The sequence below is a fragment of the Genypterus blacodes genome, unplaced genomic scaffold, assembly GCF_046128005.1.
Source record: "Genypterus blacodes isolate CSIRO-AG114 ecotype Tasmania unplaced genomic scaffold, CSIRO-AGI_Gbla_v1 ptg000036l_1, whole genome shotgun sequence".
NCBI classification, from domain to species: domain Eukaryota; kingdom Metazoa; phylum Chordata; class Actinopteri; order Ophidiiformes; family Ophidiidae; genus Genypterus; species Genypterus blacodes.
In genome coordinates, this window is record NW_027466849.1 from 3638572 (window position 1) to 3653382 (window position 14811).

The 14811-nt window shown below is 41.2% G+C and overlaps 2 protein-coding genes across 2 annotated transcripts; one reads left to right on the top strand and one right to left on the bottom strand.

Moving 5' to 3' along the window:
• Window positions 1-426: 426 nt before the first annotated feature.
• Window positions 427-5881, bottom strand: LOC142996097 (isocitrate dehydrogenase [NAD] subunit alpha, mitochondrial). The gene is made up of 11 exons (XM_076146986.1): window positions 5775-5881; window positions 4839-4892; window positions 3835-3918; window positions 3605-3719; window positions 3219-3406; window positions 2597-2730; window positions 2274-2376; window positions 1995-2059; window positions 1809-1893; window positions 1388-1540; window positions 427-1049 (listed from the first exon to the last, which is right to left on the bottom strand). The coding sequence occupies exons 1-11, from the start codon at window positions 5799-5801 to the stop codon at window positions 966-968; spliced, it is 1092 nt and encodes a 363-aa protein (XP_076003101.1). The 5' UTR covers window positions 5802-5881; the 3' UTR covers window positions 427-965.
• A 1327-nt stretch (window positions 5882-7208) lies between these two features.
• LOC142996117 (calcium and integrin-binding family member 2-like) lies at window positions 7209-13839 on the top strand. The gene is made up of 6 exons (XM_076147004.1): window positions 7209-7259; window positions 7509-7543; window positions 9978-10089; window positions 11421-11568; window positions 11954-12149; window positions 13818-13839. Exons 1-6 carry the CDS (start codon window positions 7209-7211, stop codon window positions 13837-13839), a joined length of 564 nt encoding a protein of 187 aa, XP_076003119.1.
• The last annotated feature ends 972 nt before the right edge of the window (window positions 13840-14811 follow it).

The following is a 14811-nucleotide window of genomic DNA, read 5'->3' on the forward strand; positions in this document are numbered from 1 at the left end:
CCCGTTTTCCTATGAGTTGCGATGCTTTTATTTTAACGGTCGAGCACCTAGTTTTTCCGGTAAGCATCTGGTGACTTGCCGCAGCCAGGAAGCAGGAGGCACGGTCATGTGACGCTACGGGACCGGGGCGAGGCCTCTGCTGGGTTGCCAGATTTGGTCATTGGTTTGGTATCTTCTTTGCTGTATGTCTCATCTTTTATGTTCTCCTTTGCACTTTACTTCGATGTCTTGTTCTTCTTGAATTATTTTTCAATTGCAGAAAGATGAAGACTTCAGTGCAAAATATAACGAAATCACTCCAAAATTTTAAAGATTTTGTGAACTCACTGTGCACAACTTTCCACAATAAATAAAAAACAATTTTTGTTTGTTTTGTTTGAGATCACAATGAGATTCAAATAAAAACAGATCAGAGACAAGGGTGTGTCCATGTTTGAATTTTTATAGGTAGATCTGAAACTGAAGCGACCAACATGAGACACTAAGAGGATGTACAAACAATAAATAAGAGAGACATTTAAAGCGGTTTCAGTTATTTACCATTAAAAAAAATAGTATAATATCCAAACTGTCCAGATAACACAAGCGGTGTGCAGATGATTAGCATCATCATCATCATCACTCCTGCTCTAACATTTCCTCCAACTTGGTCATGTGATATGTTTGTGCGTATATATTTATTCAGAATATGACGGTCTGCTTGTTAGAAGAGTTCTCATCATCCTAAGTTAAAGACTGTAGAAGCCTCGCCCCTTTCCCTTTTGCATCCTACCGCCTTATTAGGGAATTGTAAAATAGTTTTTGAAATGTTTATACAGTCGACCCAAAACCAGATTAACACACTTGATTCCCAGCCACCTAGTGGACCATTTCAGAGAAATAAAACCAGTTTGTTTCAGTTTGCCGACGCTCTGGCGGGAGCTCATGGGAATCCTTGGGGTCCCACAGAGTCTTCTCCTGCAGCTTCACTCCAAATCCTGAACACGACGGCAGATCTCAGCTGTAAACTCTGAACATTTGGAGTTCCCACCCAGGTCCTTAGTCAGTACCTGAGAACCAATCACATTCAGCATTCAGTGTGCGAGCTTCCCACATGATTAACTACCTAAACAATGTTCAGTGTGACGGTTACAGATTTATTAATGCGGCTCTATGGAGGAAAAACATGTATTGTATGCAATGATGTCTGCCCAAATGACCTTAGGTCAACGAGTAATATTTGTCCTTCCTGGTTTAAGAGGTTGGTAAAACTCCCTCTGTTCTAATATGCAAATACCCAGAATTCAATTCCAAATGCCAGCCTGGGGATTTGCACCTCCATTGTTATGGAATGACCATTAAATGCACAATGGCATACAAACAATCTCCCCGAGCATCACACACTGACCTTCTTGTCTCGGATGGTGTCGAAACACGCCGTCTGAATCTTCTGGCCGTGGGCGTGGAGGCCCATGTGTCTGAGCATCATGACGGCGCTGAGTAGCAGAGCAGTGGGGTTCGCCATGTCCAGACCCGCGATATCTGGGGCGGTGCCATGAACCTGCAGAGTGTCAGAAGTCAGATTTTCAGTGTGCAAAATCTGACTTTCCATCTGTCTGATACGATCAGTTTACGGATTCTGCTGCAACTAGTAGCTTTTTTACATGGAATACAAGGAGGATGTAGCCGTCTCCTGTGCATCTCTGAGGCCGTTTTGTTGTTGTTGACTTTAACTCTACATAACTAATCTTGTATCTGATGCTGTTTATTTACTGTCACATTTAATGTTGTTGCCGCCCTACAGATCTTAAATGAGAACAAACACAAACCGATTCAAAGATGGCGACGCCATTGGCTCCAATGTTGCCGCTGGGAGTGACGCCGAGTCCTCCGATCAGACCAGCACACAGATCGCTGCAACACAAACGGTGAGGATTTCACGATATTCATCTTGTCCATCGCAACAATCTACAATGTGGACGTAAGAGTAAAATGTGTTTGAAGCCCATACTGACCTCAGGATGTCACCATACAGGTTGGGCATGACAAGCACGTCGAACTGGGTGGGATCCTGGACCATCTGAAAGTCCACAACACCAGGAGACATCAAGGATAAAATAAAGCTTTAAGACACCACTTCTAGTCGGACAGTGTGTAGCTGAGCTTGAACATTACAGTTAAAGCTTTGGATGAAAGCAACATGGTTGTTCCTCTGGCACAAAAGCACAGCAGCATTGACCTTGATTGATCTGGCTCTGTGGATGGGATCGCATGATGCAATGATTCATACTTACATTGAGGCAAACCGTGTCCAGGTACATCTCAGTGAACTTTATGTCTTTGAAGTTTTCTGCAACTTCGCGACATTTTCTCAGAAACAAACCGTCTGACATTCTCCTGCAGGCCAGAGAGAGGCAGAGAGAGAGGCAGAGAGAGAGGCAGAGAGAGAGAGGCAGAGGGAGACGCAGAGAGAGAGAGAGAGAGAGAGAGAGAGAGAGAGAGAAAGAAAGAGATTGTGACAAAGTTTTACATTTATAGCCCCAATTGTATCAAAATCCTACATCATCATCATCATTATGTTCTGTTGATTGAAAGACACAAAAGAGGAAGCTCTTACATGATGTTGGCCTTGTGGACAGCAGTCACGCTGTTTCTTTGGTTGTTTCTGGCGTACTCGAAGGCGTACTCGGCGATGCGTCTGCTGGCGTCCTCAGTGATCAGTTTGATACTCTGCACGACGCCGTCCACAATCTGCAACAACAGCAGCAACACAGTCAGACGTAACATCACCTGAGTTAATCTTTGCAGGAAAAGACAGAGGCAACGAGATCCATTCCACTTGAAGAAAACACAAACCCAACAGGCACATGGCCAACAGAAGGGAGGACTGGGACAGCTTTGGAACTGTAGGAAGCTTCATGTTTTTGACTAGCTGGACTAATAGTTTAGTTTAGGCTTGCACTTGCACTAAATTAAGATAAACTAGGATACTGCACCACTTTCATGCCTCCAATTGGTTGGCAGGTCACTCAAACCCCAGTGGGGGGAATGAGTCTTACATCACATTTATATATATATATATATATATATATATATACGTGTGTGGAAAATAATGTCACATATCACTGAGAGGAGCTTAAGCAGTTTGACTCAAAGGTACTTAACCTACCTCACAAAACCCTCCCTCATGTTGGACACCATGTAAGAAACAATGAGTGTGACACTCCATGCGTACTAACCACGTGTTCAATGCCGCTGTACTCGCCCTCAGTGTTTTCGCGGATGGTCACCAGGTTAACGTCGGTGTAAGGAGTCTTATAGCCCTCGATGGAGACACAGGGACGCACGTTGGCATAAAGGTCAAAGGTCTTCCTGAGCAGGAGGTTCATGGAGGGGTGACCTGCGGCAATGGGTGTCTTCAAAGGACCTGTAGGGGGAGACGCGTTTATACGGGTTTTAGAGACGCTTTCAGATCCACTCAGGATTTAAACATCTTCCTGGGTAAGAGTGTGTGTCAAACAAGAATAATTACTACTAACACAAAACCAAGAGGACTCCAACACTGTAACTTAAACAGGCAGTCAAAGCTATAAGTGAACCACACAACTAATACTGACAAACAAACCTTTCAGTCCGATCTTGTTCCGGTCCATGGACTCTTTAGCATCAGGAGGGATCATCCATTTGCCCCCGGGTCCTTTAATCGCAGTTACGTTCCTCTCCTCCCACGCGATTGGAGCCTGGAGGTTAAAAAAAGAACAAAATCAGCTTTGAGTTAAACAAAGATGCGCAAATACGACCGCAATGTCCTGCCTTTACCAACCCAGCTCATCCCCAAAACGTTCCCACACTTACTTTGGCTGCCTCAAAAATCTTCATGACGGCACAGGAGATCTCTGGTCCGATTCCATCACCAGGAATCAGTGTGACGGTTTGTATCTGTGGAGAGCAGAGCAGAGATTCACAATCCATTAATGCCGGCAGAGATCAAAATCCTTGTTTCGTACCAATCAACCACCCACATAGGGTCTGTTGACGAAGCAACCATTATCATTTTTATTGATCAAACTTATTCAGATACAAAATGTCCAAAATAATAACAAATGCCCATATTTAGTTCCCAGAGTTCAAAGCTATACTTCAAACTGTTTCCTGTCTGAGCTGTAGTCCCAAACTCCCAAAGACTTCATTGACAAAGATTAGATTAGATTAGATTAGATTCAACTTTATTGTCAATTAGCAAGTACAGGTACAAGCCAATGAAATGCAGTCAGCATCCAACCAGAAGTGCAAAAGTGTACTATTATATATACACAGAATAAAGAATACAGAATATATACAGAATAAACTATATACACTATATATACTAACTATAATTATAAATTAATAACTACGAAAATAGTGCAAAGAGCCTTAGTGCAAAACCGAAGTGAAATGGAAATGATCAGTGCAAAACAAAAGTTGTGCAAATGGAGAGATGGTGAAAGAAAAGATAAATGATCAAATTTGAGACACAGAAAGGAGAGGCCGATCAAAAAATATAATTTAAAATTGATAATCAATACACTGTGTGCAGTTGTTTATTTCTTTAGTAAGTGTTCCCCTTAAGGACCAAGAGAAGCGCACTGTTAGTGTTAACTCCACTGTTACTACTACCTACTGACAATACATGATCCCTTACTTCATATTTTAACAATAACAAAACATAATATATGTCCACTTTTGAGCTCCACAAGAACTGTAATTAAGTAATTTAATGATCCTAAACTAGTGCTTTTCATTTGTTTGTTTTTTCTCCTGGATGAGTTGCAGAGCTGCTGTAGGTGTCATGTTCAGGTTGGTGACCCCGAGTTACTCACCCCTCTGGAAAAAGACGATGAAGACCGCTTCACTGCCCGGATCACAGGGGACAGCTGGAGGAGACAAAATAGAGGTCACAGTGATCAAAACCACCATAACTAACACAAAGAGTTCAGCTGACTTCAGAGGACTCCTTTTTCAATTGGCACACTATTACATTGATAAATTTCAACAAATGTGTATTTGCTGTTGAACATGTACCCTTACTTCAAGTGTAGCTAGAGAGAGAGAAAATCACAGACAAACTCCATTAAAAATTCTTATACTCTTTAGTTGTTTTAAACGAGATGAGTGGACGGTAAGGGGTGTGTTTGTTTGCTCCAAAGCATGGCAAACTTAAAACAGATTGTATATAAAGGGAGTAAGGTGTCATATTTTCAGCAGGCTCGCGTGATAAACCCTATAAAAATATCTGCCATGAGATTACAGATAAAACGGTCAGAATATTAGGTTTGAAGTTGACGTTTCTTAGTATGCCTAACTTATCACTAGACGTCAAAAATTGACGGCAGATATCTTGGATGAAAATACTTTGTATCATTAAATTTAGAGTTTTAAAAGTCAGTTCTTCTCTGCCGGCATCGAACGCGTCTAACCGGTCAATGAGACCAGGGAACCTCCACACCGATAACACTGATACGACACACTGAGAAGACAATATATTCAGACATAAGATGATTTGAGATTTAAAGTTTGTATTACGAATCATTATTTTACGTATTTTTTTCCAAAGTTCCACTGTCACGAAGTATAGGGCTGAAGGACACAGAGACAGCAGCTAGCCTGCTAGCTACAGGACGCACAGAAAAAAGACTTTACAGAAAGAACTCGACCACTGCGTTCTATCAACGCTTCGGATCACAAAGTAAACGCGGCAACGACCTGTTAAACCCACCGCAAACCATTTTCCCTAAGTATTTACATGGGTTTCTTACCATTGACCTCCACACGTTACTGGACATGATGCTGCAGTACAAACTAGCGCCCCTGCACTAAGATCGTCTATTGTGAGAGTGGATCGCTCTGTCAGAATGCCTCGAAAACTGCAGACCACAGGACACACCGGTAATGGATAAATGTACGGAATGTATGAATCCACAATACAAAACATTATATTTTGTTACAGTTCATAATTTCGCTCCCCAAAAAAGAATTTACTGCTGATCTTACTGCTAGGGAGAGTGTCACCTCCGGATGTTTTATATTTTCTCGATAATTAATCTTGCATGATTTTGTCAGATAATATAAAGAAAACAGATTGTCATGAATGCATGAATATTATTACTAATGTATATTGATAGTTAACGCTTTGAGCCTTCAAACTCGTTTAACTCGTTTGATTAAACGAGTTCAACTTTCACAAATCAGAAGGCAATTTTATGACAGAGTTATCCTCGAGATGAAACATATACGATCTTTGGCCGCGCCCTCAGGAAGCGGAAATACACATACGGGTGTGTGATGTCAAAGCATTTAAGCGGGTTGCCATGTTTGAAATATAGGGCTGAAGAGTTGGTTTTCCGCTGACAGTCGGAGAAACAATTTAAACAAACCATATGAAAACGTAAATGATAATTAATAATCTCCATATGGATCTTAATCTAATCCTTAACTATTCACACTGTTATCCTTTCCCTTTGCAATACCATTTTGTTTGTTTATTTAATTGTTCCATCTCTGTATGGTTGTATGAATTATTACCACATGGCGCCACTAGGTTGCTGTATGCGAACTGCAGTTTCGATGCTCTGCAACGTCCCCAAATTAACCACTCTGCTGCCTTCAGGTACTGTCGGAAATACGATAGTCAATTTGGGCTTCTTTTTTTTTTTACAAAACTGTAAATGAGTGCAACATCCAACTAATGACCGCTATAATGACAACTGTACACATGGCAGTTAGTAATCTGCTAGAGTTGTAATACTTACTGTATTGTAGTACAATTACATTATAATCATTAACTAAAATCCTCAGATATCTGATAACTAATTCAACTATAAAAGCGAACCTTTCTTCCATCTTTAGTTTTAACGCGTTACAAATGTTTTAGAGACAGTTGGTAACACAAGTCATTTCATGATTTCAGAGTGTGATGATAATGATTCCAGGACTTCAGAGCAGCTCTTGAAGGCACCATGCTGGTACCCACTCCGCCTCTCTTCAGTGCGTACAAATATAAAATATCATCCTTTCCATCGCCGAAAGGATAACAAATTGAATCTGTTGTGTCATTTATGTTATCGGAAGATAGACCGCGGCATCTGTGTAAGAAAAGAAACTGAATGGATGTAACAACCGGACCCGAATCGTCCTGGATGAACGTAAAGCGGCAGGAAGTTGCGGTGTGATGCGGCGTTGTGTGGGCCAGGATGGGCAACAAGCAGACCACCTTCACCGATGAACAGCTGGAGGCCTTTCAGGTGAAGACGGAAACGTTTTCATTCCGTTGTGTGTTATTTTAATGAATCATCTGATAAACATTCGTTTTTAGGGCACCGGTGACGTACAGCAGAGGAGGGGCAGACTAATTAATTGTGTATCAGTGAAGATACTGGCTAATTGCCTTACGAATAGAATGTACCTGAATAGAGTGAAGTAGAGTATAGTGTTGAGGTATAGGATAGAATAGCTGTTGTGACTCATCCACGTTTGTGTCCGTCCTTTTTCAGGACTGCACCTTCTTCACCCGTAAAGAAATCCTTCGGTAAGTTTTCAGCATGCACACATGTAGATCAACATCTGTAGATTAACAGGTCATTTCTTCTTTGTGTGCTGAAAGTTTCTGCCAATGCAAGAAGATAATTTCCATGCTTTAATGCAAATCAACGTTTTTTTAAAGAAATGTTTTCAGGATCTGGCGATTGCCCGAATGTTTTCGAAATTATCGTTATTTCCATCACCTGGTTGGTTAGGACGATCAATGGACCTCGCACAACATTCACTCTCAACAAAAAAGCTTCTTCAGTTCAATAGTGTCGGCGATGATAGCAGCAGTTATGCGCATGTTGCAGCCACTCCTGTTCTAGAATCATTAGGAGGGAGAAAATTATTGATCATAGTGAAGTGACCTGTTTGTGTTTCTTCGCAATCATTGCTTGTAAACTCCGGAAATACATGGGTTGTTAACAGGTTGAAATAATCCCACTGCATCTGGCAGATTTTCACTTTCAGCACTAAGAACTGACTTTTTTCCTGCTGGTTTTCTTTCTGAACCCCATAAACTGCAGACAGACTTATGGGCTGAAATCTGCCCAGTGACGATTAAAAAGCAGTGAGGCCACTGATTTTTCCCCATCAGCCATTTGTCGAGCTGGTGTACAGTAGGTCAGGGTTATAATGTCAGAGCTGAGTCAGATTTATGTGTGTTATTAAGGCTTATGGCTGTGTAATGAAGGCTGGATATGTGCCAGCTGCTGGCACAGCTGATTCTTAAATCCTCTCTTCGTTATTTAGCCTGTTTCCTTCTCTATATTCGTTTAGCTTTACACTCGATTATTGATTCACTAATCAGTCAAGATGAGGCCTTATGTGCCACCAGGCACGAAGAGGACAGATGACCAGTCAAGATGATTAAAGCAAAGTAAACACGTTCCCCATCAGATTTTCACTCACTGATGAATGTCTGTGAAGGTTCTCAGTCATCCAGGTCCAGGCAAGTCCAGTTGCTTTTCACTGATGAATGTGTTCTGACAGAAACAAAGATCACTAGTTGAGAGTTTGGTGCCAGCAGTAAAAGATGGGATGCATGTGGCTCAAACAGGCAAATTGTGGGAAGGCCTCCCTTGACATCATGGATAAAGAGTATAAATATCCCACAAAACATGGATGACTGTGTAGTTTTGTGGTAAATCAGACGCGTCATTTTGTTTTACAGGCTGCAGCACTACAGTGAAAGTAACATTTAGTATAGTTGTGTCTCCAGCAACAACAGGTAGTGACCATCATGGTGTCGTTCTGGTCAGTGATTAGTGCTCCACACAACCTGTAAACTATATCTTTTGTGGGGAATTTGGCGCCATTTAATGGCCTGCTGCTGTACCATGAGAGGCAGCCCAGCTCTTGCTTTTAATTCAATTGTGTTTGTTTTTGCGTGATCATAGTATTTATATCTCATACTTGCTGTTTGTCAGAGAATGTTTTTATGAATCGTCCCTTCAAATCAGTAAATCCCTTTAACTACACTAAAAGTACAATATGTGGCCATCTGATCAGTGCTAGGGGTGTAATTCAAAAACATGGACATTGATGTGGATTTGGTTTGCTTTCCACAATGATTTACAGCTGCAGGGAATTTCCTCCATTCAGCCATAAGTGAGGTCGTGCACTGATTTTCAGTCTGCGTTCCAGTTCATCCGGTTCATTCAAAGGTGTTTAAGAGGTCAGAGGTTATAGCTTTGTGCACAGGGGGATATGTCATGCTGAAACATGAAATGATTTTCCCTACACAGCAGCCTGATGCTAATATTGTGAAAGATCAGGGTTAATTTAACCATATTGTTACTAGAGTTGTGAGTTCAATCTGGGAGTACAGTGTGTGTGTGTGCACCCAAACCCTTTAATCTCACTTTTTGATTTCACTACAACTATGATTCCCATGGGGCTTTAATACTTTTGAGGGCTGTTTGTGTGCTGTTGCAGGCAGAAATGGATTGTGTTTCCCTTCCTGCGGCCATGTATCTCTCCTTTCCTCTCAGGTTAATCTCCTCAACCTGGGCTCACATATGCAGTTATGTCAGTGAAATTTCAATTAACTTTAAAGAGAAGCAAACTCTTACGATATTTAGACAATCTGAAACCAAAAGTTTTTGACGGCCAAATATTCAAAAATTCCTATTCAGAAAAAAAACAAGAAATACCTGAACCCTTAATCCTAATATAAGAGCGCAAATACTTATCGACAAATCAAAAATATATATGTTTTTTAAAGATTCTGGTGATTCAACCACAACATGTTTATAGTCTTTGCATAAATGGCAAGATTTTGACCTCAGATGCCAGAGGGTTATATTGTCATCTTTTTCACAGAATGCAATAGCATGGTACTATTTTTAAAAACACTCCCTGGAGTGGATTAATGTGTAGAAGTACACAAGCTCTTCCATGGAAAAGTCTATTGGTTATGGTTCTGTGTGTTGCAGGTTACACGGTCGATATCGTGAGTTGGCTCCACATCTAGTGCCACTCGACTACACCAACAACCCAGACATCAGACTGCCTCCGACTCTGATCGTCAGCATGCCAGAGCTGAAGGTATGGAGTTAATGTGTCACTATTTGTACTGCTGGCAAAAATATACAGTGAAGCTGCTGGCTTAGTTAGCAGCTTCCATAATATGGTATCTTGAAACTCATTCAAGGCTACACCAGGATGAACCTGCAAACTGGTGGGAATTGAAGCATTTGTTAGTGCTTTGTAGATCAGTAAGACAACATTGAAGAGAGCGATTTTTGGGTTGCCAGATTGGCTGGTGAGTGTCTTCCTTCATCATATCCTGCTTTGTCATTAGAACTCACAGCTGCCGACTGACGGATGACTGTGGTAGAGGTTAAAGTCAGGTGTCTGCTGAGGGTAACCAGGTGACAAAGACAACATAAACGTGTTGCTGTGAACTCTAAGACAGCCCCACAGTGTTTGGTTCAGGTCACAAGCAGACTACATAGGGCCATGTCCTGTCCTGGGGCCTATGATGGGCCCTGTGGGGGCCTTCAATAATACAAACATCATGTTTTCATTTAATCCATGTTCAAACTAAGTCACTTATTAGGTCTGTAGGCCTTTGAATGGATCCCTAATTGTTACATGAAGTTGCTGAGAGAATGTTGTGGAGAAAATAGTGCCCAAAGCCCAAAGAATTTTTCAGTACATTATTTAAATTCTTGCTGTTGAGGACATAGCATGGCTCCATAGTGGTCCAGGATGAAAACCATCTTTCCTCACAGAAGGAATCTTTACCAAGTTTGGCGATGTCCTCACATACACACATAAGGGGAAAAAAACTCACACACTAACACAACAGCTGTTGAAGGCCCCGGAAAGGCTGAGGGTGGCCCTGGCCTGGTTTAACGTGGTGAAAGATGGTTTGTTGACAGCAGCTGGAGTCAAATTGGCACCAAACCCCCTCAGTGCTGCAAATCATAGTCTGACCTCCAGACTTAAGCATTCATTAACACTGCCAAGTCCAGCCAAGAGAATGCTGGGGGGATTTATACCAAGCCACTGAAGGCAGACACACTATGTATCAACATCGATTCAGAGTGAACACAGTCTGGGTCATTGACTGGGAAATGAGTGTGAGGGTGAGGTGTGTTTTCCATCTTGGTATGATTCATTTACGTATGTCTGAATACATTGTTATCTTGAGTTCGGACCCAAACCAAAATTCTGAATCAACTACAAGGCGATCTATTGTTCTATTCATGGATCTGAACACCCGTTATCGCCAAAGTGCATAAAAGAGGTGCAGTGAAAAAGTTGTAACGTCATCATCAACTTTGTCATATGGATTCGCTGAACACTACTTGCAAAATGTAAGGCAATATCATCACCTGCTCGTATCAATGACCAGTGTTGTCCTCTTTCAGGAGAACCCGTTCCGAGACAGAATAGTGCAGACATTCTCGGAGGACGGACAGGGGAACCTGAGTTTCAGCGATTTCGTCGACTTGTTCTCCGCACTCTGTGAAACTTCACCCAGAGAGCTCAAGACCATATATGCCTTCAAGATTTACGGTAACGCCTCCTTGATCCACTGTGGTATTTAACTATATGTATGCTGATCAGTTGCTTTGCTGACACTGCAGTGCTTCCTGTTAATAGATGTTACCAAAATGCAATATGGGCTTTAATGCTTCAGTAACACATTTGAGGGAACCTGCAGTTTCAAATTGGACAATTGTACTGAAAGGTGTTGCAAATAATGTGTCCAAACCATGAACATGAGAAGGACGGACAACTGAAAATACAGGAAATTACTGAAAGTACAGTGCACCACTAACTGTCAACCCAACGACCACCAGCGAGTTGAATCTGACACAACATTATCAACAAAAACTGACGACTTTGATTCTGAATCCTGAGATGTTTTGCTATATTTAACTTTCTGGTTCTGATGCAGACTTTAACAGGGATAATTTCATCTGTAAGGAAGATCTGGAGAAAACTCTGAGCAAGCTGACCAAAGGCGAGCTGACCCCAGAGGAGCTTACGCTGGTCTGTGACAAGGCCGTCGAGGAGGCTGATCTTGATGGAGATAACAAGCTCTCGTTTGCTGACTTTGAAAACATGATTTCCAAAGCTCCAGACTTTTTGAGGTATTACGTCTGCTTGAAGTCATTAAACCATTGTGTTATTGTAGTTGTAATTAACTTTCGCTTCCTCTGATACAGTTTATGTCCTCTGATACAGTCTCTGTCCTTTAATTTGGTCTCTGTCCTCTGATACAGTCTCCACAACAGTTACAGCTTGGATGTGTTAGTGAATCTGTATTCACCGGCACACATGAAACGTCCACTATAAAGCTATGCCACTAAAACAATCATTTTATTCTATTTTATTTATCCTCTCATACTACAAACTCAAGCAGGTTAACAATTATTCTTCACATGTATGAATGAATGTTGAGTGAGCATTCCTCTGTATTCTTCTGTTCTGCATAAGAATTGTAAACACACACACACACACACACACACACACACACACACACACACACACACACACACAGGTAAAACCCACAAAACCAATAGTGCTTGCTCAATCAAACCCCTTTTACTGCCAGACAATCCTTCACTGTACGCTAAATGGTGTTTCATAACCTGGCCCAAACTGTGCAGAAAGAGTTCGCCTTTTTGCACAATTTGAAGAGAAGAAGAAGTAAGAAAAAAGGAGGTCAATTTATCCAGCCAGTGATTCCAGCTGTAAATCTGTCTATCACAGCGGACTGCCGGCCAGGAGGAGATGAGCCTGGAACAAGGCTTTGGGGTTATTATTGAATGATAGGGTTGCCTTAGTAACCAGCTCAGATACTATAATAATGTTGTGGAGCTGATAAAGTGCTAGCGCTGATTGAGCAGAACTCCTCTATTAAAGCATGATTAACTCTGAGAATATTAGGAAGGACACGGTTTCATTGCAGATTAGCCACAATTACACTGCAGGTACAGGAAAGGAAGTATTCTGTCATCCTGTCATTCTTTCACATTAAGAGCTATTTAAAGTATGCTACATCATCCTTGATCTTCTTCTCCCATTATCTTAAGCTATTAGATGTATTGTTTTGAGTAACAGACCCGTTACTGTTATTACTGAATGTACTTTTGATGACAATTAATGAATCAAGGAATTAAACAAAATCACCGACCCTTTAGTCGGTTGATTGCAATCAACATATTTAGTCAGGAGACATTTGTCAGGTGTCCAATTGACAGCGGTTAGGAATAGAGTGTCAATGAATAAATTAGATGTATTTTCTGTAATGCCTGATTGAATAAATGATAGATACACATATTGCTTTGGGCTGTTGGCCACCTGGATAGGCCTTCGCTCCTGTGACCCCACCCTTAGGCTTGTCCCATTTGTTACACAAGGATGGTTTATAACCACTGTCGGTCTGTCAGTCACTGTGATGACTAGGACTGTTTGTAATGAAATTTGTACAAGTAATCACCACTTTAACATTTGACTTGTTTTGACAAGATTTGGAATCGTAAGTCATGGAATCCTTGATACGATACTTGAATGAGTTTGTCTGCTATAAGCAAATGTTGTGCAAATTTGCATTCACAGCATTTGCAACCCAATCTTTTCTTTGGGGGGAATGGTTGGTGCCGCTCACACATGTAAAGTTAAGCATACTTCATCACAGTCTAATCACTGTTTGAGATCTTTTTGTTCCACATCAGTCATATTTGAACACATGCTGTAAAACTCTTTTATCTTTATAATGCCGTTAATGGTTTGCACTCTGTGTTTTCTGCCTCCAGCAATTTCCACATACGAATCTGAGATCCTGCAAATCTCCACAACAGGAGCAGAGGTCCTTCAGGAGAAGACATCACACTTTGACCCTTAGTGTCCTGGTTCATCAGGTGTTACTCCTCCAGATCACCATAACCATAACCTGTACCTAGACCTGAACCTGACCTCAGCACAGTGCCTGTCCTTTCCAAGACCGGCAGAGACATTTTCCTCTGGAACCTTAGCTGATGATGTGCTTCAGATACAAAGTCTGGTCTGGACTGTATGGTCTTTGTTTTCATAGAAGCACAGGCATTTCTTGCCAATTGTACGTCTTCAAAAAGTGTCGGCTGAGACATTTGCGTAAGAGAAAATGATTACATGCATGATTTTTTTCTCTTGAACTATTTATATCTAGAGGTGGATGGAGGAGTGACACTCGAAGAATATTTTGATACGAGAGCTGCACCATGTGAGATGTCTTCATTGGAGGTTTTTGGATTTATCTGCCACTGAAACTTGTTTTGGAGTGCATTTGTGATGGAATCTGGGAAGAAGATATGGTGAGAGGAACACAAAAGGGCTTTTCTGTCTGAAGTGCTTTGCAGAAACACCAGTTTGTGATGGAATCTGGGAAGAAGATATGGTGAGAGGAACACAAAAGGGCTTTTCTGTCTGAAGTGCTTTGCAGAAACACCAGAAGGGCCAGATGTGTTTTTTTAAAAGCACAGTTTTAAAGGGCAAAACAGTCAAGAGCTATGCAATCTTTGGTTACACTTTATTTTATGGTTCCTTAGTTTTCTCTTTATTGTAAAGAAAAGGTTTGTGACAGTTATTGTTTTTGTCCTACATATAGAGGAGTGCTCAATTGCTATTTGGTCCAATGAATTTGTGATATAGCCTAGAAATTTAATTAAAACAGAAAAACAAAATCACTCACTTGCTCAATCAGTAGCTGAAACAGTATAAGAAAGTCAACGCAGCAAAGTGGTGAGTCTGTCATGACCTGATGAGTTAAAG